General features: G+C 42.4%; 1 protein-coding gene across 1 annotated transcript in view; it reads right to left on the bottom strand.

Moving 5' to 3' along the window:
• Positions 1–26,957, bottom strand: part of PTPRT (protein tyrosine phosphatase receptor type T) — a 668,669-nt gene that overhangs the window by 301,500 nt on the left and 340,212 nt on the right. The window contains exon 9 of the mRNA XM_054574063.1: positions 13,585–13,694. Within this exon, the coding sequence (XP_054430038.1) occupies positions 13,585–13,694 (110 nt within the window). The remainder of the gene's footprint in view (positions 1–13,584; positions 13,695–26,957) is intronic.

Below are 26,957 nucleotides of genomic sequence, written 5' to 3'. Positions count from 1 at the left end.
ACCAGTTCCTGAGGACTCCAGGGAGAGCACAAGTGCATTTTGTTAAGAGACAAAACAACTGAAGAGAAGCGAATTGCCAAGGCTATTCCCAGTTCTCGCTTTCCCCACACCTGCCTTGATGCAATCTCCACAGGTCCTCCACAGTCCCAATTTCACCAATGCCAAGGGTGCAGCGACTGCTTCAGCTAGTGAGGTCTCGATACTCAGGAGCCTGGGGCAAGTCACAGCCACCAGTGTGTCTACCACAGTCCTTCCTGGAAGGCTGCTGAACCCAGCCTCCTTACGTAGGGCTGTGACATTTTCTCTGCACCTGCACATGCTGCTGAGGGTGTTGCTGGAAATAGGCTGACCCTTAGGAAACTAAGCCTGCTGACTGTCTTAACTCCTAACATCCCTAATCTCCTTGACTTGCCATGTTGAGTCTAGCCATGAGATGGGAGCAAGTGGGACACGGACATGTCTGAAGCCTGCTTTAATCTACTGGCAACTGGATGCTCAGCTGCCCAGAGGGACTAGAGTATGCAGGAAGCTGCCCCAGAATCTGAGACCAGCTGTTTTATCTTCTTATTGGCCCATCATGCTGAGGTCCCTGTGGGCATTGCAACAGAATTTGTCAAGACTGTAACTATTGCAAGGAAGATCTGAAACTGAAACATGCTCAGAGTACAGCAAAAAAAATATCAAGGAAGTACTGTAAAGACAGCTTCTGTAGGACAAACTGAAGAGTGAGCATAGAGCTTCACCTGTCCCCATTTCAGCATTCTGGAAACTTGTGGGGGAAAGCAGTTAGGCTTCCTCTCGAGTGTTATCCCCATTCCATTCAACTGGAAATGACCACCCAACAGGCTACGCGAGGCATTCTGAGGCCATGTCAGAGTTCAATGGGAGAATGTGTCCTGATTGATTATTGATCTGCCATGGGACTGGTGTTCTGGAGGTGTGGGAGTACACACATGCTCCATATTCATCTTCATTTATTAGCAAATAAGCATACTGAGACTTAAACTTTAAAACGAGGGAGGAAAATATGACCACCGCCCCTAGTTTTGGGTTTATAGGATTCCATCTAAATTTGGCCATGTTTTCCTACTCCCCTCCCTTGGATCAGTTCCCGTGGAACAGAGAGAGCTATTATTCTGAGTGCCTTTCTATGATCAATGAAAGGCATGCGAATGCCTTTGCTTGCTATTGACAAATCTGTTGAGAAGGAAGAGGAAGCAGAAATCCAAACTTTGCTAACTAGCTATTTAGAGAGATCCAGGTCGCTATTATCATACCCTAAAATTCTGTCTCACATCTAGGAAAATCAATCAACACGCTCCGACACAGAATGATTGGAAAGTAAATTATGGCCTATGTGCCTGGGGACCAGAAAGCCATTAAATGGGATAGTTAAGTAGATCACATAGAAATGGGAAAATGTTCAACACAGTGAAAACTCAAATTGTGCAATGTGGTCATAACCATGCAAAAGATGTTGTCACTGCACAGGGACTAGGGAAAAAAAACCCCTAAGGAGTGGCTGATGTGTGAGGGAGCGAGGCAGGGGTTTCTTTCCACGCCCCATCTTCCCGGCACCATCTATGTTGTAATGTCACTAACAGTAACAGAGAATAAATTATTTTTTTTTAAAAATCAGGTGATCATAAGAAAGTAGATATTTAAATAACTACTTTGGCTATTGCCTTACCATTGATTCTAGTTTGCAATCCAGTCTTATTCATTAAGCAAATTTGTACTGAGCACATCGTTTATGCCAGGTACTGTTTTAGGTACTTGGAAAAGAAAGATCCCTAACCTTGATCAGTTTATGTGGATGGTATGAGATGGCAGATTAGCAGTTGGATTCTATGAATTAAAGGTAAAATCATTGGTCATTGGAACCTCATGTAGTCTATCCTAGGATTTAGGACATAATTATACAAATTTATATGGTTGTATTCAGACAATATCTGTGGACTAACTGAAGCTAAGAGTTATTCCTGATGATCATTGTACCTCAGCCATCAAAGAGAACTCCTCCAATCTTCATTCATTAAAAAAAAAAATTGAGCCTATTTTCCAGACACTGGGTAAGGCACTGCATTCTCCAATGGTGAGTAATATATATGTGGGTCCTGCTCTCAGGGCACCTACAATATAGGGAGACACACTTGTAAATAAATACAAGGTAGGGAAAAGTAGGTTAATAATAATGATAATTGATAATACAATAGTTAATAAATAATAATAGAAGAGTAAACTCAGTGTTTTGCTTACTCACATGTGTAAACCCACTTTTGCCCACCCTGCATATAAAATTCATATTTGTGATGCATATTATTCAGGAAATGGAAGCAGTGATAGAGAATAATGGCGGGTGGGTGGAGTCACGCTTTGTGACTGTTAGGGAGGGCCTTTCTGAGGAGGGAGCATGCCTGCTGGTACCTGAAGTATGGGAATGAGTTGGTCATGGGAGAGGAGGTGGAAGAGCTTTCAGAGACCTAAGAACTCCATGTGCAATAAGCCTGAGACAGGAGGGAAGCTGGCATATTGAAGAATATAAAAGAAGGTCATTGAGATTAGAGGGGAAAAGGGAATGCAAGCCACAAGGTCTTTTGGACCTAAATGAGCAGTTTCGATTTTATGTGAAATGCAGTAGTCTGTAAGCAAGGTACTAAAACTTTGGGCAACATTAAAAAACAGTTAAATAAATAGAGTGAGACTTAACAGTATAAACAGTTTACCTACCTCCCCCAATACTTCTATGCATTCAACACAATTCTAATCAAAACTACAACCGGGATTTTCATTAAATTTGATAAGTGGATTCTAAAATGAAAGAGCCAAGGGCAAGAATCACCGAGATGTTTCTGAAGAAGGATGAGGAGGAGGGGTCTGCTCTGTTAGAGATCGGGAGTAAGTGGGAACTACAATAATTATGGCTGTGTGTGGCTGTGACATATGGCGGGATGTGGAGCTCAGAAACAAATGAACGCATATACGGAATCCGGGAACATGTCAAATATGGCCTGGGGGGCCAAGGAAAATGAGGAGCTATTCTAAAAAGTATCTGGGAAAGGTTTTTATCCATATAGGAATTTTGCACCCCGTCTCATACCATCCACATAAATTAACTGCCGATAAGTCAAGGACTTAAATCTGAAGAGCAAAACTACACACTTTTTAGAACTATAGGAAATTATCTTTCTTACCTTGGTTTAGGGAAGACCTTCTTAAGGACACAGACTGTGCTAACTATATAAGCAAAGGCTGATAAAATTGACCGTATTACAACTGAGGGCTTTAGTCATCAAAAGATATCTTAAAGGAAGTAAAAATGGCAAGTTACATTTGTAACTGCCAAAACAGTATCAAAAATATATAAAGAACTACTACATACCAATAAGAGGAAGACAGATAATCCCATAGAAAAATGGGCAAATGACATGAATAGACATACCACAGAAAAGGAAATACAAATAAGGAAGCGATATATTACAATATAGTCAACTTTGTTAATGACTGAGGGAATACAAAGACAGTGAAATGCCACTTCATACTTATGTAAGTTAGTCATAATTAAGAACACCCACAATGCTGAATACTAGAGAGGATTTGGAACCATAGAAGCTCTTATGCTTTGCTGGTGTGAGAGTAAATTGGTGAGACTAGTTTGGAACATAGCTCGGCTCTTTTTTTTTTGGTAAAGTTAAACATTCACTTACCCTATGACCTAGTTTGTGGATATAAACTCAAGAAAAGATCTTGTACATACGAAATAGAAGATATGTCCAAGGGTGCGATGTCATCGCTGTTCCAAGGCAACATATTGAGAACAACCCCAAATGCCTATCAAAGACTAATAGACAAATGTGTTATAATATTTTCACACCAGCATATTATACAGCAGTCAAGATAAATGTACTATACCTGCACTCATTGATAGAAATGGCTGCTAGCACATAATATGGAATTAGAATGTTCCCAAAGATTATATACAACTCAAAATCTTTTATTAAAGTTAAAAGATGAATAAAACAAAGTAATACACCCCTAAGGAATGCATGTAGGTAGTAAAAGTGCATGTTTTATATAAAAAACTACATGTTTTATATGAAAAAGAATTACATACAAGATTCTGGATAGCAGGAGGAATCAGGACATTGGGATGGGAGGAGCTCGTAAGCAGATATACGATATTGTCAAAGTCCTCACGGTTGTCCTGGTAGTTGCTGTGTTATTTAAAAATATGAAATAATAAATAAATACAGAAGAGGGTCACGGAAAAATCAATGACGAAAATGTTTCATGAAACTAGGAGTAAGATTAATTCAATGCTGGGCACCTAAGCGGTAGGTCAGAGCAGGAAGGACCTTTTAAATTGGCCTGGTCCAATTCTTTCAGGTCACAGAAGTATAAAACAAGGCCCAGGTGGGAAAAGGATTCACTCAAATACATTACTTGGCTATGGCAAGCTAAAAATCAGTAATAAATTTCCTAATTGCAGAATTCGCTATTTGACTTGTAATGACATATGTGTACTAAAAATATGCATAAAATAAAAGGGAGACTGAGGAAGCAAGGGCTCTGGAGAAGACTGGGTATGTATGTATGTATGTTTATGCATGCATAGGTATTTACATATGCACTGAGTCCATAATTATGTAGGTCAACACCCTGTACTTGGGTGTAAATTTAGGCAAAGGAAAGGATCGTTGGCTGAGGGTGAGGGAGGAAAGCCACCTGCTATCTCCTGAGTCCAGTGAAAGCATAATCTCGGAATTACACATTTGAATTCCAGTCTCCAGAGACTTTACAGTGAAGGCTCCTCACATCCTGATGACAGACGAACACTCACACTCACCCTTCATTTGGGTCTCAGACCCAGAGCTGCTGTGACAAAAACACGCACAGAGGAGCCAGCCAGCTAATGGTGGCAGATCCGTGCTGCCTTGCCCAGTCCTGGTGGAATTCCGCCAGTAGTATGTTACTCAGGTAAAACATTGGAGATGAAAGGGGAACAACTTACGATGTTTAAAGAGATACTTGGCAGCTTACACACGGCCTCTGGGCACAGCTGATTGAAAGGCCCACACGCAGTCAAAGAGAGGGTTCCTTCTGGTGGAGGAGCCGTTCCTCTGCAAAGTCCGCTGGGTGCGCAGCGCATCCACGTCCAGCTTCCCTCCCGCGTAAGGAACGGGAAGCAGAGCCCATGCTGTGCCGAATGCACAACTACTTTATCATTCCCTTCCCTCTTCTCAGAGAGGACAAATGTACATGCCCAGGATTAAATTTAGCCCGCAGATTGTTTTTAAAGCGAAATCTTCCTTTTGCAAAAGTTCTAGAGAGGAATCATGGCTGAAGTTCACAAGAAAAAGGTGAGAGCCTGTTGAAGTAACAGGGAGTTGATGTCTGGATCTATGTTATGGCTATGAGGTGAGCTGTTCCCTCCAGTCCGGGAGAAAACAGACACAACCCCCTGCCTCTGGTATCTCCTATAGTTAACTCTTCAAAGAAAGAGAGCAGCTCTGAGGACACAATGACAAAGTGGGTACAGCCCAAGGGAGAAGGCTTCACACACACACTGACAAACACATAAATCCACTTGTGCATAGAAGTGTACATAGCCAGTGTACAGCTGCCTAAACTCACAAACATACATATTTACATACCACACACATAAAGACAAACCTACTTGTCCACATGTGCACTCTGCAGGAGTATTTGCCATGCAGCAACCGCTGCTTTTCTTCTACAGCTGAACCGAATGATTAATGCTTAGTGCAAAAAACTTCCATTGCCAGGAGAACGTGATTTGCTGCTGTTGAGGCAACAAGCGCTGGGCATCTGTTGATTTCTCCTGTCACGTTACCTGGCTCCATCACAAATAAGTTATAATAGCAAAAAACCAAAAACAACAACAACAATTAAAAAAACACCCGGAGGCCAATGAATAGGCACTGAGGATAATGCCCCCAGTGGGTGACAGGCAGCTCTTATGGTCCCACTTACATAAATGCAACTCACCCCCTTGGAAGACAACTTCCCGTCCGTCTAGACTCTGAGTGCCAGAAATCATTCTTTTCAACCTCGAGCCATTTCTACTGAAACACCTGTCAGCCGACCGGAGAGCCAGCAGACCTGTCTGTGCATCTACCCGGGGACGCCTGCATTTTTCAGGCCTCTTGAAAAGAAACATCCTATAGGGGCAGAGGGATAGGCTGAGGGTTAGGAAAAAAAGGCTCCCAGATAACCCAGGGCCTGAACTCGTAAGATTTAGGGACGGCCTCTGGGCAAATCCATGAAGTTTTGTGTGTGCCTATGCCGTTTTTAATCTCACCAATAAACAACAGAACTAATTTCTCCTATACAGGACAGAGGAGAAGATTTATAAGGTAAGGCTGGTACTGGGCTCAGCACTGGAGTTGCAAAATGCCTAGCAAAATGCAACGGGAAACTGACAGAAGGAAAGGGCCCTGTGTGTCTTCTGTTATTCCACAAACTTTGTTTAGCAGCTTTGAGGGGGGAAAGGCCAATGCTCTTTATATTTGGACCTTAAAAAATCAGCACCCAGCACCCACGTGCGCCTCAGTGAGACGTCTATAGTGCAACATCAGACAGAGTTGCATTCTGGCAGAGTGAGAAGGAAGACAGGGTCAAGGCTGTTTAATGAGGGGGGTGTGGGTAGGATCGCAGAGCAAAACAGACTGAGTGAATTCAGTTGACACTCTACTTCTTTCCTACTTCTGGATGTGCATTGCAATTCCCCAAGGAACTTAACAAACCCCACAGAAGAGAAGCTCTCCCCCAGCGATTCAGAGTCATTTGGAACGCCATGAGGCCCAGGCATCCTTCCGTCCATCCATCCATCCATCCATCCATCCATATATGTATGTACTCATTTATTTATCTATATTTTGGGAGTTCTCAAGGTATGACTCCAATCTTCAGCCAGGCTTCAGGACCACTAAATTTGTTGGAACACAACTTTCACCATCACTTTTTGTTCAGATAAAGCATGAATCCACGGAGTCAGCAGAGGAATATTTACTGAGCACATGTGTAAACTACTCTCTTACATCCCCAGGTATACCACTAAAAAGGAAAAACCACAGAGGCCAGTACGAAGTTCAAGCTCAAAGGTCATCAGACTGGGGAAACAGGGAAGAGCTAGGGTCACAGTTTAGGTCTGAAGCCCATCTGCAGGCAGGGTTTCCCTCTTGCTCAGAAGAGCTCAGTCTTCAGTTCTGTTCAGACCTTCAACTGATTGGATAAGGCCCACTCACATTATGAAGGTTAATCTGCTTCACTCAGAGTCCACTTAAATGTTAATCTCATCCAAAAATGCCATTACAGGAACATTCAGAATGATGTTTAGCCTCATTTCTGGGTACCATGGCCCAGCTAAGTCGACAACATAAAATGATCGTCACACGGCCCATGCCCTTATGGGCTAAAAGTCCAGTAGGAAACTGGATAATACCAAAGCACAGCAACCAAATAAGTGCGGAGGGTAAAAATGGTAAGAAAGTGCTGGATAAGGTGGAGAGTATGGAGATAAAGCGTCCTGGAGGTACGGAGTAGGAGAGAGCCAGCCATGAGAAGTGTAAAGTGAAAACTCTTACAGGCAGAAGAAACAACATTCACAAAGTCACATGAGTACTGGATGAGCTTGAGAAAATGCTAGAAGACCAGGGGGGTGGGTACACAGAAAGCAATGGGAAGAAGGGCAGGAGAGGAAGTGAAAGAGGCAGGCAGGGGTCAGGTTGAAGCCTGGGAAGTGATGCCATTAGATTTTGCCCTTAGGATGTTAGGTCAGGCTGCAGCAGGGAGAAGTAGAATGAGGGAGGTGTCAATGGGGGAAGGGCAGAGAGGTCCTGAAATGTCCAGGCATCAGATGAGTGCTCAGATGGGGCCATGTGGCCTAACCTCTGTCTATTTTGGTAGGAGAAGAAAATCGAACTTTCTAAAGCATTAGGTCTGTGGCAGGTGGCAAAGGGATTGGACGATTCCCCCACTTCTGGCTTAAACAACTGAAAAGGAACAAGAGCTTTTATCCTAGTTACCAGCCTGGCTCAAGTTACACCCAAAAGCAGCCTGCATTATGCAAATTGTGTATTCTCATTAATGTAGATCCAGTTTTATTTATGCAAATTCTCACTTTGGCAGGTATTAGTCGTTTTCTGCCTCCACCACCTCCTGCCCAGCAGGGCCCCTTCCTCCCCACCACGCCCACTGCTCCTCTGTGGGCCAGAGCCGCCAGCGTGTCTGGGATGTCAGTGAGCTCTGAGTGGCTGTAGTGGCTGAGTCAAGGGACAGCCACAAGAAGGTGTGCCAGAACATCCCAGCTGAGCCAGCACCTCCTACAGGCCTATCTCCCGGCGAGCTTGCTCTCGAGCTCAACATAGGGTTGGCCTCTCTCTCCGAAGGCAGCCAGTGACTGCTCCAGTCCTGCAGAGAACTATTCCGTCTGAGCACACACGCCCCGCGCTCCCGAAATGCACTTCCGATACACTCACACACCATCTGCTTGCTGGAAAAACATTGACAACCCTCCGACCCCATCGTACCTTTTAAAGGCACCCCCACACAGGAATGCCGCCTTATTTTACTGAGGCAAAGTGCGTGTTTTATTCAACTCTGAACGCCAGGCGCCCAGAATAGCTTGTGAGATAAATGTCAATCAACTCTAGCATAATCAAGACACCCATTCCTGACTCATTAAGGCCCTCTCATTCCCTTTAAGCGCCTCAGATTTATACACTGTAATTAGAAACTTGGTGATTTTGACTGCTAAACAGAAAAGCTTACAGGGAAGCTTTACATGTCTGAATTTTAAATATTTTCACACTTCGTTAACCCCGTTGCTGGTGTAACATCTTCTGGCCCAATTCCTTCTCACTGCGTGATTTTTATTTTGGGACAGAGACGAGAACAATGAATTGAATTGAGACACATATTGATTACTGTTTTTCATGAACTCTGAACAGCTTGCCTGCGAATGATTTTATCGAGGAGTTTTCAAACAACCGTTTGGCTGGACTTTTTCCCTGTGACCTCATTTGGGCCGCCGGCGCCTGTCTGTAGTGCTGAGAGTCTATTTTTGGTGAGCTGTGTTGTTCACAAGAGCACACTCAGAATGGGGAAGGCCACACCAACCCTCTTCACACACCAGCCCTGACTGGGGAACCCCGCTATCTCATTCCAGCCCAGGAAGGGCTCTGGAAGGGTCTCTAAGAACAGCCCGATTTCACATTCCTAGTGAAAATACTCAGCTCTTTGGACCTCATTTGAGCAGGGACATCACTCAGTTCATTCAATGGCCACATCATTCATCCAAGGACTGCAATGTTTTCACCAGGCCAAGCTTTATTTACAATGTCTCCGAGACCAGTGCTTCTCACATTTGAATGTGCACATGAATCATATGGAAATCTTCTTCAAACAGTTGGATTCAGTGTGTGTGGGCCAGGGCCTGAGACTGCATGTCTGAGGTCGATCCACTGCTTCGTGGACCTTCGACATGACCTAACTCTGCACTACCTGTCACTCTGCCATTGCAGAAGAGCATTCTGCATCTCCCACTAAAGTACAGAAGGAGGCAGATGGGACCAAGATTTCCCCTCTACACATGGGTACAAGGTCCTCAATAAAAAGTGCAGCTCTCAATGCCATATCATAGATGATGGAAATGTCCCTACCTCCTGGTACATTTTTCAGATGTCCCCGAGATGCTTTGTTAGCCACACAACAGCCAGGTGATCTTTTAAGAATATAAAATTTGACTCCTTCATTTTTCTGCTTAAAATCCTAGGGTGCTCTATTCCTCTCAAGATAAAGCACAAACTCTATAAGCCCCCAGACCCTGCCAACCCATGGTCTTAGCATGGTCCTCCCCACTCACAAAGTTTCAATCACCCTCACCTCCTACCTGTCAAACACATTGAAGTCATTCCTACCCCAGGGCCTTTGCACTAGCTGTTTTTCTTCACGTGTCATCGCTGCTTTGCCTTCGAAGACTCTGGCCACAGGTGAGGTTTTAACATCAGAGCAATTCCAAAATGAGGTATAAACCTCTGATTTTGTAGGTTTGACAAAAATTTCTTTTTCTCTTGATTCTTACCCAGCTGGAGCCTGGAACAATCTGACATGTTCAGGTTACAAAAAGAGGATGAAAGCCCAGAGACAGAATGAGACATAATGAAAGTCACTCAGATTTTGGGGGTAAAACTGTTCAAGGACGAACCCACAGGCTATGATTTGGACTCACAGGGAAGAAAATTTAATCTTAACAGATTATATACTACCTGTACCTGCACTGCTTAACTAAGTCACAATACTAGACAGTTATAACCTGCCTACACCCCTCTCCCCTTTTGGATTTTGACTTTGCTTAGTTCGAGGCTGTACACAGGAAGCTACAGACAATCGAATTTCTCTTCCATTTGTGTGAGTCTATTTTTCTTTGTCACAATATATACTCTTTGAGGCCGGAGAGGATGATTTATAATTTACGAATTTCTCTCTAGAATTACAACCAGCAGCTAATGTTAAAAATCAAATTGGTTTCATCTTATTAAATTTGGGAATTGCCTCATGAACGTACACTCTGTTATAAATGTCTTTAGAAGCAGGGTCTGCTCACTTTCTGGAGCAGGACTGGGATGAGGCCTGCAGGGAGGGCACTCCCCACCTCCCTACCGAAGAGGACACACTCTTTTATCTGGTGTCAAAACTTTCTCAAGAGTTATGTGGTCTAGAGTGGTGCTTCTCAAATGTTAGTACCACGTGAATTACCCAGGCAGCCTGCTGACATGGAAGCTCTGATTCAGAAGGTCTGGCGAAGCAGCCTCAGATGCTGGGTTTCTAACCAGCTCTCATGTGTTGCTGATGCTACTGGTCCATGAACCACACTGACTACGGTGCAGGACACCTGCACTTGAATTCAGGACCTATGAATTTGCCATCTCAGCTGTATGGCCTTGGTCTTGTCTTTTCACCTCTCTGAGTCTCAATTTTCTCCTTTTTATGTAATAATAAGAGCTAACAGTTACTAAGAATACTTCTAAATGCCAAACACAGTACTAAGCATATATTTATGTTTCAAGGGTCAGCATTCTTGCTTTCTAAGGCTTCACTCACTTGTGGCTTCACTCACTTGTAACACACATGGTCAGAGCCATGTTTATGCTCGAAATACAGGGACCCAAGCCCACGACTTCCTTAGCTCTCTTCACAGCATCATCCAAGAACTCAGGCATATTCCCCACAGGTAATCTCCCATGCTCTTAAACAAGTCAGACAGCTGCAGCCTTCAAGCTCTGGTCTCAGTAGCACCCAAAGGGCTACTTGACAGTGTCTCACCATAGCTGTGTCCAGTAGAGCACATCGCAGGAGTGCCAACCCCAGCAACCAGCCTTTGAAAATCCTCAAGGCACTGGGTTCACATCAAAGTGAGAGGCAGGGTGCATTGTCCCAAGGTCTGCCCACCTTTGTGCCCAGAGCTCAAGAGGGTGTACCATCTAACGAAGCCTCAACTTCGGGGAGCAATGGCTCAAACAGGGTGTCTAACTCACAGTTGGGTTTGCACTCTTGTTCCCGCTCCATCTGTTTCTTTCTGCTCATTCTGGAATAGCAATCACGGGTTTTCCTAGCCCCACCTGGTGCATAATCCTATCACAGACAGCGGGCTGTGCCGAGATACGACTCCACCTGCCTAGACCAGTGGTTCCCAAGTGAAGGTAGATACAAGGATCAGGGCCTTTTAATGGCGAAGTTGTCCTCAATTTAAAGCAAAATGAGAGAAAATAAGAAGATTGGCATTATTCATGATGATCTAAACTTATTCAATGGGAAGGACTGCCTTTTATTCTGAAATTATGTCCTCTCTATATTTTTAAAATCATGTCTTTTACAAAATGATGCTAAAATATGGTAAAGCAATCCAAGTTGGTCCCCCAAACCTTTGGAAATGTTAACGGCCTGCGAATTCCAAAAATCTTGAGCACCTGGCACAGACAGTCTTTTATATAACAGTACTAAGCAACTCAGCTCTCCACGTCCCAGGTCCTCTGCCCCTGCTTTACAAAGAGCAGGTTGCCATACACAATAGCTCTCTAGTTCGCATGTGCGCACACGCATGTGTGTAAGTTTGGCTTCTGCTTTACAAAGAACAGCATGTAGCTATGGAATGACTGGGCTTTGTTTCAGCTGAGCTTCCAGCCCCACTCTTCCCTGATGAGGTATTGGACCCACCCTAGGCAAAGTGTTTCGATTTGAGCCACCCCCTACCAGCAGCATCCCCAGGAAGGAAGCTTTTGATCATGTGGCCCAGGATTGGGATGTAAACAGCTCACCTTCTGAGGACCCCTGCATTATGTGAGATAAAGTGCTTTCTGAATGTGTTTTCTTGAGCACCTTGTACCTAATGGATAGTGTTCGCTTCCATGAGCTCTAAGGCCCATATGGTCTCTCTAGACAGCATGTGTCCATCAGGTTCATCCTGAGTATGTCTCCCTCATTGACTACTCCTTGGCTTCCCTCCCCAGAGCTCACTGTCCCTGGCGGTGGGAATACCCTTCCCCGAGCACAGTCTCAATACATGTCCCTTTCTGCATGACTGCTGAGTGCCTAAGTCCCTCCATGGGCCTGCAATGCATTTCAGCCTGGGGATGCTTGTGCCTTCCTTCCCCTTCAGACTCCCTAGAGGAACCCTGAGGTGGGAGCTACCACCCCCGTTTTACAGATGAGGAACGGAAGCTGGGAGAGAGGAAGAACTTGCCAAAAGGCACCTGAGACCAGAGCTGAGCTACCAGGATACTGGGCTCCATCTTCCCCTCTGGCTGGCTGCCATGGAGTCCCTCTGCATCGCTGGGTTTTTCCACTGCCCCCCGCATCACAGTCCGCTACCTCGGAACACAAGGCCTGGGGCAGAGGCAATCTTGGCCATACTCCTACACTAGAATTCAGCCATGTCAGCCTAAGTTTTTGGGTGTTTGTTTTTGTTTTGCAGTGGACTTCTATACAGTTCATTCTAATTTTGAAAGTAATCAGGAAGCCACATTGTGTTGGCTTATGAGTCATTTCTGCTCCATCTCTGATAGGATACGGTCCTGCTAAGCCTGGGACACCATCACCTGGATGACAATAAAATATGCCTTGGCCACAGAGCAATGGTAAAGCTCAAGAATCATGTCCCTCCCAGGGAGAGAATGACATTGGGATTCTTCGGGAAGCCAGGGACTGCTGTGGGTAGGATGGCGCGTGTGTTTGTATTGTGGTTTTCTAGATGAATCATAACTACTGTTTGCCAGGCCTGGGCCTTCTGGGCTATACCAGGATGACCTGACTCTCCCGAAGCCTTTGCTGAAGAGATCGAGGATCACTTCGATGCAGAGGATGTCCATTAATCTTTGTTATTGGGGCCACTGAGACAGCTCAACTGTATGTCCTTGTGTTTTCTTCCCCCATGTTGGGAAGTTGTGTCTCACTCACCTTCACGCCCTCAGTGGAGCTCTGCACACAGTAGGTGTTCGCCAACCTCTGGCTGAAGTCAACGGACTGACGCCATGACAAGTGATATGACAAGAGGGGCTTCCTTACCTCGTAAAGCGTGATGACCCCGTTGGTCTCATTGGGAGGTTTCCATTGGATGTAGATCTTCTCTTCAAAGGGCCCTCCTTGGATGGACTCTAGAGGAACAGCTCCTGGAACTATATAAAGAAAAAGTTAGGAACTTGATGTCATCTTCCATTTCATGTCCCCAACCCCACTGACCCGGCTGAACAGAAGGCTGGCAAAGTTTCCTTGTAAAGGGTCAAATAATAAATATTTGTGAGCCATACAGTCCTTGGGGCAACTACTCTACTTTGTACTTGTAGCATAAAACAGCCTTGGACAATCCATTAATGAATGGGCATGGCTGCATGTCAATCCAACTTTATTTCTAAAAACAGGCAATGGCTGCAGTTGACCTTTGGCCCATAGTTTGCTCATCCCTCTCCTGGAAGGCCGATGGCTCTTCACCCACAACCTGAGCAAGTCTCATCTTCAGCTAAGCCTGACCAGGGGAGGGAGGACCCCCGTAGGTCCCCTAGCCATGCCAACATGTGGGATTCTTGAATTAGAATCTTGCCTTAGGATTGGTATTTGCAGGATGCAATGAAAACTTCACTTTCCAAACCCTGCCAAATTTTCTCCAGCTATAGGAAGTGCTTCCTCACTTGAATCCAATGGGAAATGTGTGCCCTGAAGCCTCAGTCCAATTAGAAGAAGCTTGCCTCACTCCAAAAAGGCAGCTAGTTTGTCTCGCTGCTGAGTCTCCAATGTCTGGAACACAGTAGATGCTTAATAACCATTTGCTGGTTGGATGAATAGGTGAATAAATGACCTATGCCAGCATATTGCCCTAATGAGCAAAACCTGTCTTGGGCTGCTTGTGTTGCAGGCCCGTCTTCCTGCCAGCATCCTCCTGCTGGATTCCACCATCATTAGGACAGTTTGGAAGATGCTGAACCATAACATAACAATTCCCCAAACTTCTAGTTATAACCCCCTAGAGAATCATGAATTCATGTAAATCAATACCAGCTCTATTTATATTTTGGCCTTATAAAAGCAGGTACTTTTACTCAGTGCTTACTCTTTGATCAGAATTTTTACATACATTCTTTCTTTTAAGCCACAAAACAGCTCTGCCCAGTAGGTATTATCTCTCTTGTGTTGATAAGGGAACTGAGGTGAAGAGAATTAAATAACTTGCCCAAGGTCATATGGCTCTTAAGTTGTAAAGAGGGAACTAAACACCTGTCTGTGAGCTTCAAAGCATATACTCTCAATCGTCATGCTATGCCTCTCTAGACAGAGCCTCGGCCATATGTTGCAATCAGTTCCCTATTGTTAAATTAAAATATATTTAGTTTTTCTCATTACGGACATGATACACAGAGTTTGTTGAATATCAAGAATATACGAAAAGATTAAAATAAAGAAAAGAACAACATCACTCATAATCCCCATAATGGGAGATCTCTTTATGTCCATGCACATATATTTTTTCTTTTTAAAAATTAAATTCTTACTGTGCATTTTGTGTTGTGGTCTCCTTTGATAGCTAAACAAGTCAGAAATTTAAAAAAAAATTCTTAAATGTCCTTTGGAGCCGTGTATTTTAATGGTTGCTTAGAGAAGGATATGCCCCATTATAGACACCAATCCTTTATTATTGGGCATTAAATTTGGCTTAAGTTTTTTATGATTACAAGTAACACTTTAATAAGCATTCTTATGGATACGTATCTGCATGAACCTCTACTGATGTCCCTATGATAAATTTTTGGAAATCGACTCATTGAGTGGAACTATTTTATTTTTACAGCATTTGACACACATCACCAGAGCACCTTCCTGATAGTTTGCTACCATTGTGGGACCCCCAACAGAAGAAGATGCCTATTTCCAATCCTTGCCACTACTGACTATTTTTTTTAAATAAGTATCTTTTTTTAGAACACTGAAGAGTGCAGGCTTGTTTTTCAGTTTAATTGGCCATTTGCATTGATTCGTTTATGAACATGCTCTCTAGACCCTGCGTTCATTTCCCTGTATGGTTCTTCATTTTTGTTCATCATTGTTTTATGAGCTTGTAATTATAATCTGTTTTTAAGAACATAAACTTTTTTTGCATAAGTTACAAATATTTTTTGTCAGTTTTTCATTTGCATTTTAAATCTTTTAGGAATGTAGAAGCTTCTAAATAGTTGGATCTCTTATTGCTTTTCCTTATCCAGTCATCCTTTCCACAAATATTAATTAACTATTTAATACGACCGAGGGATGGCGGTGGTCACTCAGGAAGCGTCAGTGGCAAAGAAGGATATAATCAAACCCTTGATAAAGCTTGTATTCCGGAAAGGGCGGCAGACATTAAATAAATAATTATACTCCTAAGTAAATTTTTTAAGTTGTTATCAGGAAATAAAGCACAGGTGATGGGAGAATTATAACAAGCAGAGAAAAACCCGTCTGGCAAGTCAGGATAATAAGTGGAAAATAAGTTAAAGTCAACAGTTAAACAGAAGTTACTAGGGCAAAGGTGGGGAGGGTGGGTGCCGAGTATGGTGGAAACCTTTGGGAGGGCAAAAGTAGAAAGAGAAAAACCATCCAAGGGCAATGGATGGTAGCTCGGACCAGGGGGATGGTATGCAGGAGAGAAGCAAACTGTGTACTGTGATTTGGCGGTGGTGGGTAAAGGCAGAGAAATGGAGAAAGGGGTCAAGGAAGACCCCAGCTCTGCCGCATTTATACGGCTGGGGTGGATCGGAGTGTTGTTCCTCAAGAGAAAGCCTAGAGGACAGTTAGTTTTGGAAAGGAAGCTTGTGCTATGCTTCATTTGAGGTGGTGTAGGACACCCACGTGGCAATGTTGAGTAGCAGTGTTGGCTATATGGGACTGAGAACAATGCTTAGAAATGAAAACCAAGGGCAGAGAATAGATAATGTAGCAAGAGTGCAGAGGGGAACGAAGAAAAGTGGGTCTAGGACTAAGCCATGAAGAACTGCAATACGAACAACTAGGAGGAGAGAAGAGAAACTGAGAAACCAAGGCTGTGTTCAGGGAGGCAAGAGGGAAGCCAGGAGAGTGAGCTGCCACACAGCAGCCAAGGGAGGGTCCAGAAGGGACTGGTTAAGAATGACAGATGTGGCTGAGTAGTCAAGTAGGCTGTGACCTCATGTTTTCCCATTGAATTTGGTGTCTTCAAGGTTCCTTGGGACCAAACATGAGTAATTTAGGAAGAAAGTGGGCGTCCCAGGCCACCCTGCAGTGGGTGGAGAGGAGAGTGGAAGGGAAGGGCTGTGCTGAGACACGTAAACTACTTCAGCTGTGAACGGGAGGAGACTGCGAGAAGTGGCAGGGATGGAGCCAAACAGTGGCCCTTCCAAGGACGGGCGAGGTGATGGCATAATTAATGGCAACCCCTCCAAAATCCAAAATGTTAGAAAGAGGAGAGGGTGGGAAAGAGAGAGGAAGGAGCTGGCATTGGTAGGGTCCTGAAAAGGCAGGAGGAGCAGGGGTGGGTGGAAAGAAAGCACCTCCCCTCAGGGAGATAAAAGGAAGAGAATGTGCAGACACTTTGAGGAGGGGGAGGGGAGGTGTTCTAAGGGCCCCATTTCCTTGAAAAGAGAGGGTGAAAACATCTACGAGAAGTGCATTGGAGAAAGAGTTTCGTTAGGAATTTGGAGAATCTTGGAGAGGTGGAAAGTGATCTGAATGGAGAGATGCAGATACTACCCATTAAGAAGAACCTATCTGATAGAGTTTGTGACTACAGGTACCAACCTGTATCCTGAGGCCGCTGGGTCCTCCCCTTCCCCACCCCGCCTTTCATTCCAGTTTAAAGCAATTCTCATTTTTACCCCAGGCGAGATCAAAAGTCATCTGTATTTTCTTCTGTTTACTTTATGATTTATTCCTATCATTTTCTTTTTAAATCTTAAACTGTAATCTATCTGGAATCTGTTGACCCTAAGCACACAGCCAGCCAAATATTTCTCCAGCACATTGGGTTTAGCCGGAAACAATGAAGAATCGTAATTCAGGACGTGCAATCTAATGGCGAACCATAGGCAAGTCCTGACAAACAAAGGAGAGGAAACTCTTTTGTAGAGAAGAGGAAGTTGGGAGAGCTATTATAAACCAAGAGTTCTTCCTGTTGGGATCCACCGTCTTCCCAGAGCATGACAGCTCCACCAAAAGACCCCCAACTCCAACTTAAATGAGGTTTCTGTCTATTAATCTGCACAGCCCTTTTCTACTGATTTGAGGGTCTTTACATAGTCTATCCGTGTTATAAAAATCTTCTCTTGTTTGTGTCTTCCCTTTCTCATTATGTTACCACCTTTGGAGGAAGATCAATTCACCAAAGTTTTTCTTTTTCTTTTTGGTATGGGAGAAGGAAGAGAAAGATAGACTTTGTAACCTGACTGTGGTAATTATTTTGCAGGGCATAGGTATATTAAATCATCACATTGTACATCTTAAATATATACACTTTTATGTATCAATTATACCTAAAGAAATCTGGAGGACAAAAGGCCGCCTTAGTAGGGGATGCCATTGGTGCCCTGCCCACAAGCTAATGTGTATTAAGAAACCCTGGCTCTCTTCCCGAAGGCTGAGAAAGCAAACTTGGTCTCCACACAGGGCAAGCAAGAAGCGCCAGGGAATTAATGCCCCCAAAACATCCTTTAAGCAATGAAAGACAGGAAGTTGATGGATGAGTATCCCAGTGTTCTCACATCTCAGCTGGGTTAACTCTGAGACATGTTCTCTGAATCCTCCTTAAACTCTCTCAGTACTGAAACCCCAGTGCTGCTTGTTCGTATTTCTGTTGTATTCAACCCTCTATGGACTGATACTATCACAAAATACACACACACACACACACACACACACACACACACACACACAGAATGAATAGGAAAGTGAAATTAAAGAGTAAAAGTGAAATTTAAAAGCATGGAAGATGCAAGCTTCTGCTTTTCTTTAAAAAAAAAACAACTTAACCTCTATTTATGCAACTACCTTGCCGTGGCCCAGAAAGAGTTCATGAGTCAGCGCCGGTCCCTGGACCACACTTGGACTGTCACTGTCCTGGACCCCGGTTGTTCACACGTGGTAATTTTCCTGATAACACACCTCGTATTGACTTCTCTCGTCCGATTCAGTCCCTTTCTTCCTTACTGGTGTGCCCCAGACCAGCTCCTAAGTAAACCGCATTACAACCCATCTCTCAGGGCCAGCTAAATCCAAACAAAAATAATAAACCTAAACAAGTCTTACATAAAAATATTTTCTCTATGCTGAGGACACAAGGATAATTTCTTACATTTTCTTCATTTTTAAAGTTATGCATTTTATAAAGTGTCTCCAGCCTGTCTGCAATGGTGTTTTCATGTATAGTGTGAGACAGGGATCCAATTTCAATTTTTCTTCCCTATCCTACGACCACGTAATGAAAACAAATTGTTATTTACTTAATTATTCGGCCACGCTGCCTTTGCCTTCCATCACATTTCCATGTATGGGTCTATTTCTAGGTTCTCTCTATTTTGTTCAATTGTTCTATTAGACTATCCTTGTGTTGTTACCATATCTTCTCAATTAAGAACGATTTGTAAGTCAATAGCTGGTAAAGCAAGGCTGTAACTTGGTACTTCTCGTTTAGGACTGCCTTAGCTATTCTTGCCTTTTCTTCATGCATGTGCATTTTAGAATGAGTTTGTAAATTTCCAAAAGTATCTGGTTTTTGTATTGAAATTGCAGAAATTATACATCAGTTGCGAGATAACTTATTTCTTTATATATTATGTCTTTGTAAGATTGAGTTTTCCCATCCATAAACATGGTATACCCTTATTTAGGTCTTTAATGTCTTTCAGTGCTTTTTGCATTTATATGTACTATACATATAACAGCCTTTGTTGGATTTTTTCCTAAATACCATATGTTTTTATTGCTATTCTAAATAGTATCTTTAAAAATACCACATACTTGTTAGCTAAATGGAAATGCAATTGACATTTTTAACGGTGACTTCTGTGTCAAACATGTTATATTCTCTTGTTAATTCTAATAATTTGTGGCCAAAGTACTTTGGGCTATCTATGTAAATAATCAAAGCATCTGTGGTTAATAACAGTTTTGTTCTTTTCCAATCTTTTAACTCTTTAATTTTCTTGTCTCCAACCAAAGCCACCAATACAGTATTTGTATGATACGATAATAAATACAATAAGCACAGTATCTGTGTATATATCCAAAGAAATGCAAATAAATAAATAAATAATAAAATCTGGTTTTCTGATGTTAAAGAAGGTGATTTTATTATTTCCTCCTCAAGTATGGTGTTTGTAGGTTTCTTATAGTTATTCTTTATCACAGTATATAGGTCCTTCATATTCCCAGTGTACAAGAATATTTTCTTGCTCAATCATGCTGAGTTTCAACTAATACTTTTTCTGTGTCTGCTGTAGTAATTATATACTTCTGTTCCTCTCTTAGTTTGTTAATGTAGTGGATTACATTAATGGATTTATTAATGTTGAACTAATATGGGTCTCCTGAAATAAACCCATTTTTTCCTGGTTGTATACAGGGCTGAAATGTTCCCTAATACTTTGTTTGGGGCATTTGCATCTATCTGCTCTTTTTATCATAATAAACTTGTCTGATTTACATTTCAAGGTTACACTGTTGTCCCTAGCTGCGGGGGGGGGGGGTTCTTTCCTCTCCTGCTCTCTGAGTGTGCAGAGGGGAGGCTGGGGTTGCCGGCGCCCTGAGCGCTGTCTGACTACACTTGTAAGGCCATCTGGGACCGGTGTTTTCTTTGTTGCAAGAGCTTAAACTCCTGATTCTTTTTCTCTATTTGTTGCAGAACTATATACATTTTTCCTGTAGTCAAGGTTTTAAATTTATGGTTTGCTAGGTATTTTTCCATACCCCATAAATGTCAAATTTATTGGTATTAAAGGATATTTAGTATTCTCATTTTATCTTTTTATTGTGAAATAACCACTCCACAGGTATATAAAACAAATACGCACCTCATTAATTTATTAATAGTCAACTTCATACCCTCAAAAGGTAACCACTTTCTTACCTTCCCAATAATCATTACCTTGCTCTTCATTATAATTTTTATTCCTTAAACATATATCCCTAAGCACTGCAGGGTTTGTTATTAAATAAACATAATAAATATAATAAATAGTGCTAAACTCTTTTGCAAAGATCTGTCTGGGAGAATGAACCTCTTTACATTAACTTCTACTCCATGAAGATGTTCTCTCCCAGCATTTCTTTATCTGTTCTGTTGAGAGTGTGGAGTACTGTTTTGCTTTGTTTTAAAACGTGTTTCTTGCTGTAATTATTAGGGGATATTTGCTGTGCATTATCAGATTAAAATCCCCTTTAATAAGAGTAAAAGTATGTTTTCATTTGTCCAGCATCCAGTAAACTCTCTTTACATAACCTTTTAAAGAGGTGGTAGTGGACAGTCTAGTCTGGTGGATCAAGGTGTTCTGCTAGTGCTTATGTGATACCCTGATTTAAATATTTCTAATCCCAAGGGAAAAGAAAGACTTTAGATATACTCATCCCTTACTGGGCCAGATGAGGGGTCTGCATGCCTGGGGGTGCCGGGAGGGGGTGGAGGAGGTTAGGGAAGGAAAGAAAACAGGCAACAGGCAGCCTCATTTTGGAGAGAGTGTTTTTATTTGTTTGCTTGTTTGTTTTTATTTTGGGGGACAGCCTGAAGGTACCTGGATCACTGCTCCTGCCTTTAACTGCAGTGTCTCTTCTCAAAGGAAACCTTTTGTTAAATCTCTTTTCTTTCCTTCCTTATTTGTTCATAGGCAGGCTTGGACTGGAGTGAAAGCCGCCACCCTCTGCTCTGTGGACAGGCTCATAAAGATGCCCACAGCTTGTACTGGTTATTCAGTGTCTTTTGTGGGTCCATATATATTTTAAGGTTATTAGTTTTAGTTCTATGAAATATGCCATTGGCATTTTGATAAGTATTGCATTGAGCCTATAGAATGCTTTGGGCAGTATGGAAATTTTAACAATGTTAATTCTTCCTATCCATGAGCACAGTATCTGGGTATATATCCAAAGAAATCCAAAACACTAAATTGAAAAGACATACGCATCCCTATGTTCACTACAGCATTGTTTACAATAGCTAAGATATCGAAGCAACCTAAGTGTCCATCGACAGACATAAATGTTTAAACATAAACATTTATTTATGTTTAAATAAAGAAAATGTGGTGTGTGTGTGTGTGTGTGTGTGTATATTACTTGACCATAAAAAAGAATAAAATTTTAACCATTCACAATGGCATAGATGGACCGAGAGGTTATTATATTATGTAAAATAAGTCAGACAGAGAAAAACAAATACCATATAATTTCACTTATATGTGGAATCTAAAAAAGAAAATAAATGAAAAACCAATAGAAACAAACTCAGATACAGAGTTTGATACAGGCCTGAGTAAAAACAATGAAGGAAATTAGAAGCACAAATTGGCAGTTACGAAACAGTCACAGGGATGAAGAGTACAGCAGAGGAAGAACAGTCAATAATACTGTAACAGCTACATTTGGTGCTAGGTGGGCACTAGATTTCTGAAGAGGGCGGGAGCACTTCTTAAGTCATACAAATGTCTAATCACTATGCAGTACACCTGAAACTACTAAAATACTGAATGGCACCTATATAACTTAAAATTGTTTAAAAGGTGCCCACATTGAGAGGTCCTCCCATCCACCAGTTCTATGGCCCCCTCACCTCCAGCCCTGCTCGGTCAGAGTTAGGGGGCATTAAAACAGTCGGGTTTGGAAGGATTTCCTTCTTGTACCCTGGGGGCGGAGGGAGGGGTCACAGCTCAGTCCTTTTCTTCCCCATTTGCGACTGCCAGGGGCAATGGTGTGATTTGCCTCACCGTTTAACCAGAACATCTGGCTGCTGATTTGAGAAGAGAACAGGGGCCAGGCCTGAAGCCAAAAGCCCAGTTCGGAGAAATGACAAGAATCCAGGTTGGAAATCACAGGGGCTAGGACCAAAAAGCTAGCAGCAGAGGCTGTGAGAAATGTTCAAGGCTTTGCTATACAGCGAAGGATGAACCAAGAGAAGGCGCTGGTGGATGGGGTGTGGGGAGTAATGGTGGCTGCTGCTTCGCGCACCGCAAGGGGGCGCCAATCATTGCGCATACAGGGTGAAGGGTGCTCTCCGGAGTCATGAGATGGCTGTGAGATGGGGCCACGGATGTAATAAGAGTGAGGAATCAAGGTTTTTGACTCGAGCCACTAATAAAATGGAGTAGCCATTAAGTGAAATGCAGAAGACTGGGGGAAGGGTGAGTTTGGAGGTGGCAGCCATCTCTGGACATGATTTAACTCCAGAGGCCGATTAGCAACCCAGGTGGTTCGGTTGGACAGCCAGTTAAATAAATGACTCTGGAGGGCAGGGGAGAGGTCTAGCCTGGAGATATCAATTCAGGAAATCATTAGCATATGGGTATTTTAAAGCCCCAGGATGGGAAGAAATAATTAGGGGGCATGAGTGTAGATCATGGGATAGCAAACTATGCCTGCAGCCAAAGGCAACCAGCTGCTTGTTTGGTAAATAAAATTCTATTGGAACATGGCCACACCCATTCATTTCTATTTGAAATTGAGATTGCAGAGGTATTATAGTTTATTTTTAAATGGTTCTTTGCCCATGATGAACACAAATTTTGCCAAGGCCACTGGTTTGGCTTTCCCTAGTTACACGTGTTTATCTGTGATTAAAAAGCTGTCTCGCCATGTCCGATACTGATCATGCACCACTTAATACAGAGAGTAAGTCAAGTGGTTTACGCATGTACTTTCATGCAGTACACCTTACAGAGGCTGCTGGTATTGCCATCCCCAATTTGCCAATGAAGGCAATAAAGTATATAGACGCAACTGATTTAAACAAGGTTGCATAACAAAGTAGTTAATGGAACCTGGATGTAGCTAAGATCCTTTTGTTTCCAAAGTATTTTTCTGAATCACCCCTTTCTCCCATCACCTGATAGACACGTGGGTTCAGAAAGGCAGAAAGGCAGTCACACCACCTGCCAGCAGCAAAGCCAGGACGTCCCAGCCCTAGGCCAAGGCTCCTTTGCCACACCCACCCACTACAGGTCAAGATGTCCTTTTCAAGTAGGAAGGTTTATTTTCTTTTAATTCAACTGGGTCTCTCTCTCTCTCCCCCTTTCTCATTGTAAGAAAAAAAAAATGACTTCTTGGGGAAAAATTCTTTCTTTGCCTTATCTTCTAAATTCTGTGTTGCATTACTCTTTTTTTTCCCTCTATAATTTTTTAATGAATCCACATATCCTCTTTCCACAATTTCATTTCTTCTTCTATCTAACAGCATGGAACTTTCCATCCTTTTGACACAGTTCTACAACAAAGGTTAATTACTTTATAATTTCATTCTCTTTATAAAAAAAAACACGCTAAAATTGCTAATTTTAACTGTGCTTCTTGTCAGTAGGTTCATGTAAATTCACTGCAATTAAACCAGATGTTTTCTTGTACCTAAAAGTCAGGCGGTAATTTAAGGGAATTTTTCACTTCAACATAAAGAAAGACAGAGGGTACTCAAGGGAAGTTTCCTCCTCTCCTCTCCCCTCCCCTCCCCTCCCCTCCCTGCCTCTCCCCTCCTACACTCCTCCCTCCCCTCCCCTCCCCTCTTCCATGTTCATTTTTGAAAATTGGTGCTAATGATGGCAAACTTGAGGGCAGTGGTGGGAAATAACAAAGCAGCTTATGTAAAAGCACAGTCCTGCATGATCAACAGAAGTTTCCCTTCCTGCTTATCTTGTTTAGCTCTTTTTTTTTTTTTTGCCTCGCTATTATAGGTTCCCTGTTTGTTGGTTCATTATAAAGAGAATCTGAACTAACTTAAGAAAAATCTAAATAACTTGAAGACGGTTGTGAGGCCACTGTTACGGAAGACTGTGAGTGAGTCTTCTGGAGACAAGACAGATTTAGACCATTTCAATCTACTTGTATTTTCCAGGCTTGTTGAAGGGAAGATAATTTTCTGGATAAATTCTTACATCTTAAACTTTCAAATATATCTTCTTAATGGATCTATACAGCGGTGAGTTAGTAAATGTCTTACAATGAGCTTCCCGGGAAAAACAAAACACCAATATGTTTGCTGATTTACATGGTGTAAATATCCCCATCATGGCCAATTTCAAGCAATGGATGTGATATCATGGAACTGAGGTGGGAAGAGAGGCTAGTTGATCAGCTCTAGCAAGCCAGTATGAATAGAGAAAATATATTATACATTGCCTCACCTTCTTAAGCAGTGCATGTAAATAGGGCCCTGTGCTATCATGGAAGAGGCATGGAATTTGATGTCCGATAGTCACTCACTCAACAAACAGTTTATGAGCACCTACTATGTGTCAGGCAGAAACTAAACACACACACTCACATATGTAGACAACATATACACATAGATAAAGTAGAGAGATGTTAGGGAGGTTTTGGTCAGGCAAAGGATTGTGTATTAGATAGGGGAAAAATCGTGATTAAGATTTGAGGATCTACTTATGGGCCCTTCCATTTATTACTTGGCAACCTTGAACAAGGTTCTCAAACTCTCTGGGCCTCAGATTCCTCTTCCACACAACTCAATTAATAGCACCCACATCGCAAAGTTTGGCAACTGCACAAATGAAGAATATCAGCACGATGCTTAGCACACAGTGAGCATTCAGAAACCATAACTGCATTTCTTCTTACTGTTTATAATATTTCAAGATCATCTTTATAAACATCAAAAACATACTAAGCTCTAATCAAGTGATGCCTTCAGGACTTGCCAACGCGTGTATAGCTTTTTCCCTTCCACTGAATGACTGCCCTGCATTACACATTGTCTTGTTGGTGCCTTTTATACCTCTCACTTTTCTCTCCTCCAGATTTTACATACTGCACAACCGTGGCATATAGGGGCAATGCTCTAACCAACTGAGGTACCTGGCCAGGGCTACAGTTTTGACTTTTGAACAATGCTGTTGTTTTGACATTAAAATAATGAAACTAAATACCAAAGTATGGGGTGAGGGAGTAAATCTCAAAACTGAAACAAACAAACCTAATTGAGTACCGCATTGATAATACAACCATATCGAGAAAAGACCGAACTTTTGAACACACTGTTTTGACTGCCTAAGGAGAAGAGAAAAACTGAAGAGAAAATCTTTAACCTAACTTAGTAGCTTTCTTGTTTGTTAGAAGGACTGGTATCGTAGTTCTGACACTTCCACATACAGCAGGATGGAGCAAATGGAAAATATCCATGAAGCTGGGATTCAGGGTTCTCCCTGTGGGGGCGGGGGCACGAAAGGAATGATGGCAAGTGCAAAAGACTCTTGAGGTTGGATGTGAAGCAGTATGAGCTCGTGATTTAAAAAAGACAAATCACATCCCCCAGCTCCACCTACGTGAAGAGTCTTGAGGCAATCACACCCCACTGAGCAGAGCACACCTAGCTTGTGTACTTTAGTGCAAAAATACCACTCGGCACTGAAAGCAACCAGAAATCCTTAGGTAAGTCTTCAGGTCTAGGGCCGAGATATTACTAGGGCAGTTTAGAATACTTTGTTGTGCCAGAAGTGAGGAAGGCTCATGAGAACATGGCAGAAGGACCTAGGAGCCAACTCGAAGGGGCTCCCACTAGCCATGTATGAGACAATTTGGTATTTGAAGAGAATTATAAATAGCACTGGATTTTAATACATTGAGTCAAAACATGTTCCAAGAGTCAATATGGATGATAAATATGGGGAAGAGGATGAAGAGAGAAGAACTCTCTGTGAAGAAGAATGTTAATTCATACACATAGAGGGAAAGATAGATTGAAATGCATCCTTTTGTGAATACCAATGCAATAAGCGGTTCGGGTGAGGATTATCAAGGAGTGCTAAAATCACTGGGTGAAAAGTTCTAGAGGAAGAGAATTCACAGGACCTCAAATATCACTGCACTGATTAGCTGATTTACAAGGGGACAGGGGACTGCATTTACAGGCGAGGGGGCTGGGTGGTCCCCATCTTATTTAAGTGACCAAATGTATTACCAGTGTGGCATTTTTAACAAATAATTTCTCATATCCTGGTTTTTCACATAGAATCAGGTTAACATTACTGGAAATGTGAACTTGGATGATCTATTCCATTATTTTTAAATTAGTGCTAAATTTCTTTGCTGTTGTACGATGTTGTGGGAATGTAGAGAATGTCCTCATCCTTAGTCATGTACCTTAAGAGTTTAGAGGTCAGGTGTCATGAATTCTGCCATTTCTTTTTGAATAATTAAAAATATTATATGTATTTTTGTAAATGCGATTTCCC

This window comes from Pteronotus mesoamericanus, unplaced genomic scaffold (assembly GCF_021234165.1).
Source record: "Pteronotus mesoamericanus isolate MK-2021 breed Mesoamerican mustached bat unplaced genomic scaffold, CSHL_Meso_final contig_25, whole genome shotgun sequence".
Taxonomy (NCBI): Eukaryota; Metazoa; Chordata; class Mammalia; order Chiroptera; family Mormoopidae; genus Pteronotus; species Pteronotus mesoamericanus.
Note: the sequence above shows the minus strand (reverse complement) of the source record. Positions and strands in the feature narration are given on the sequence as shown.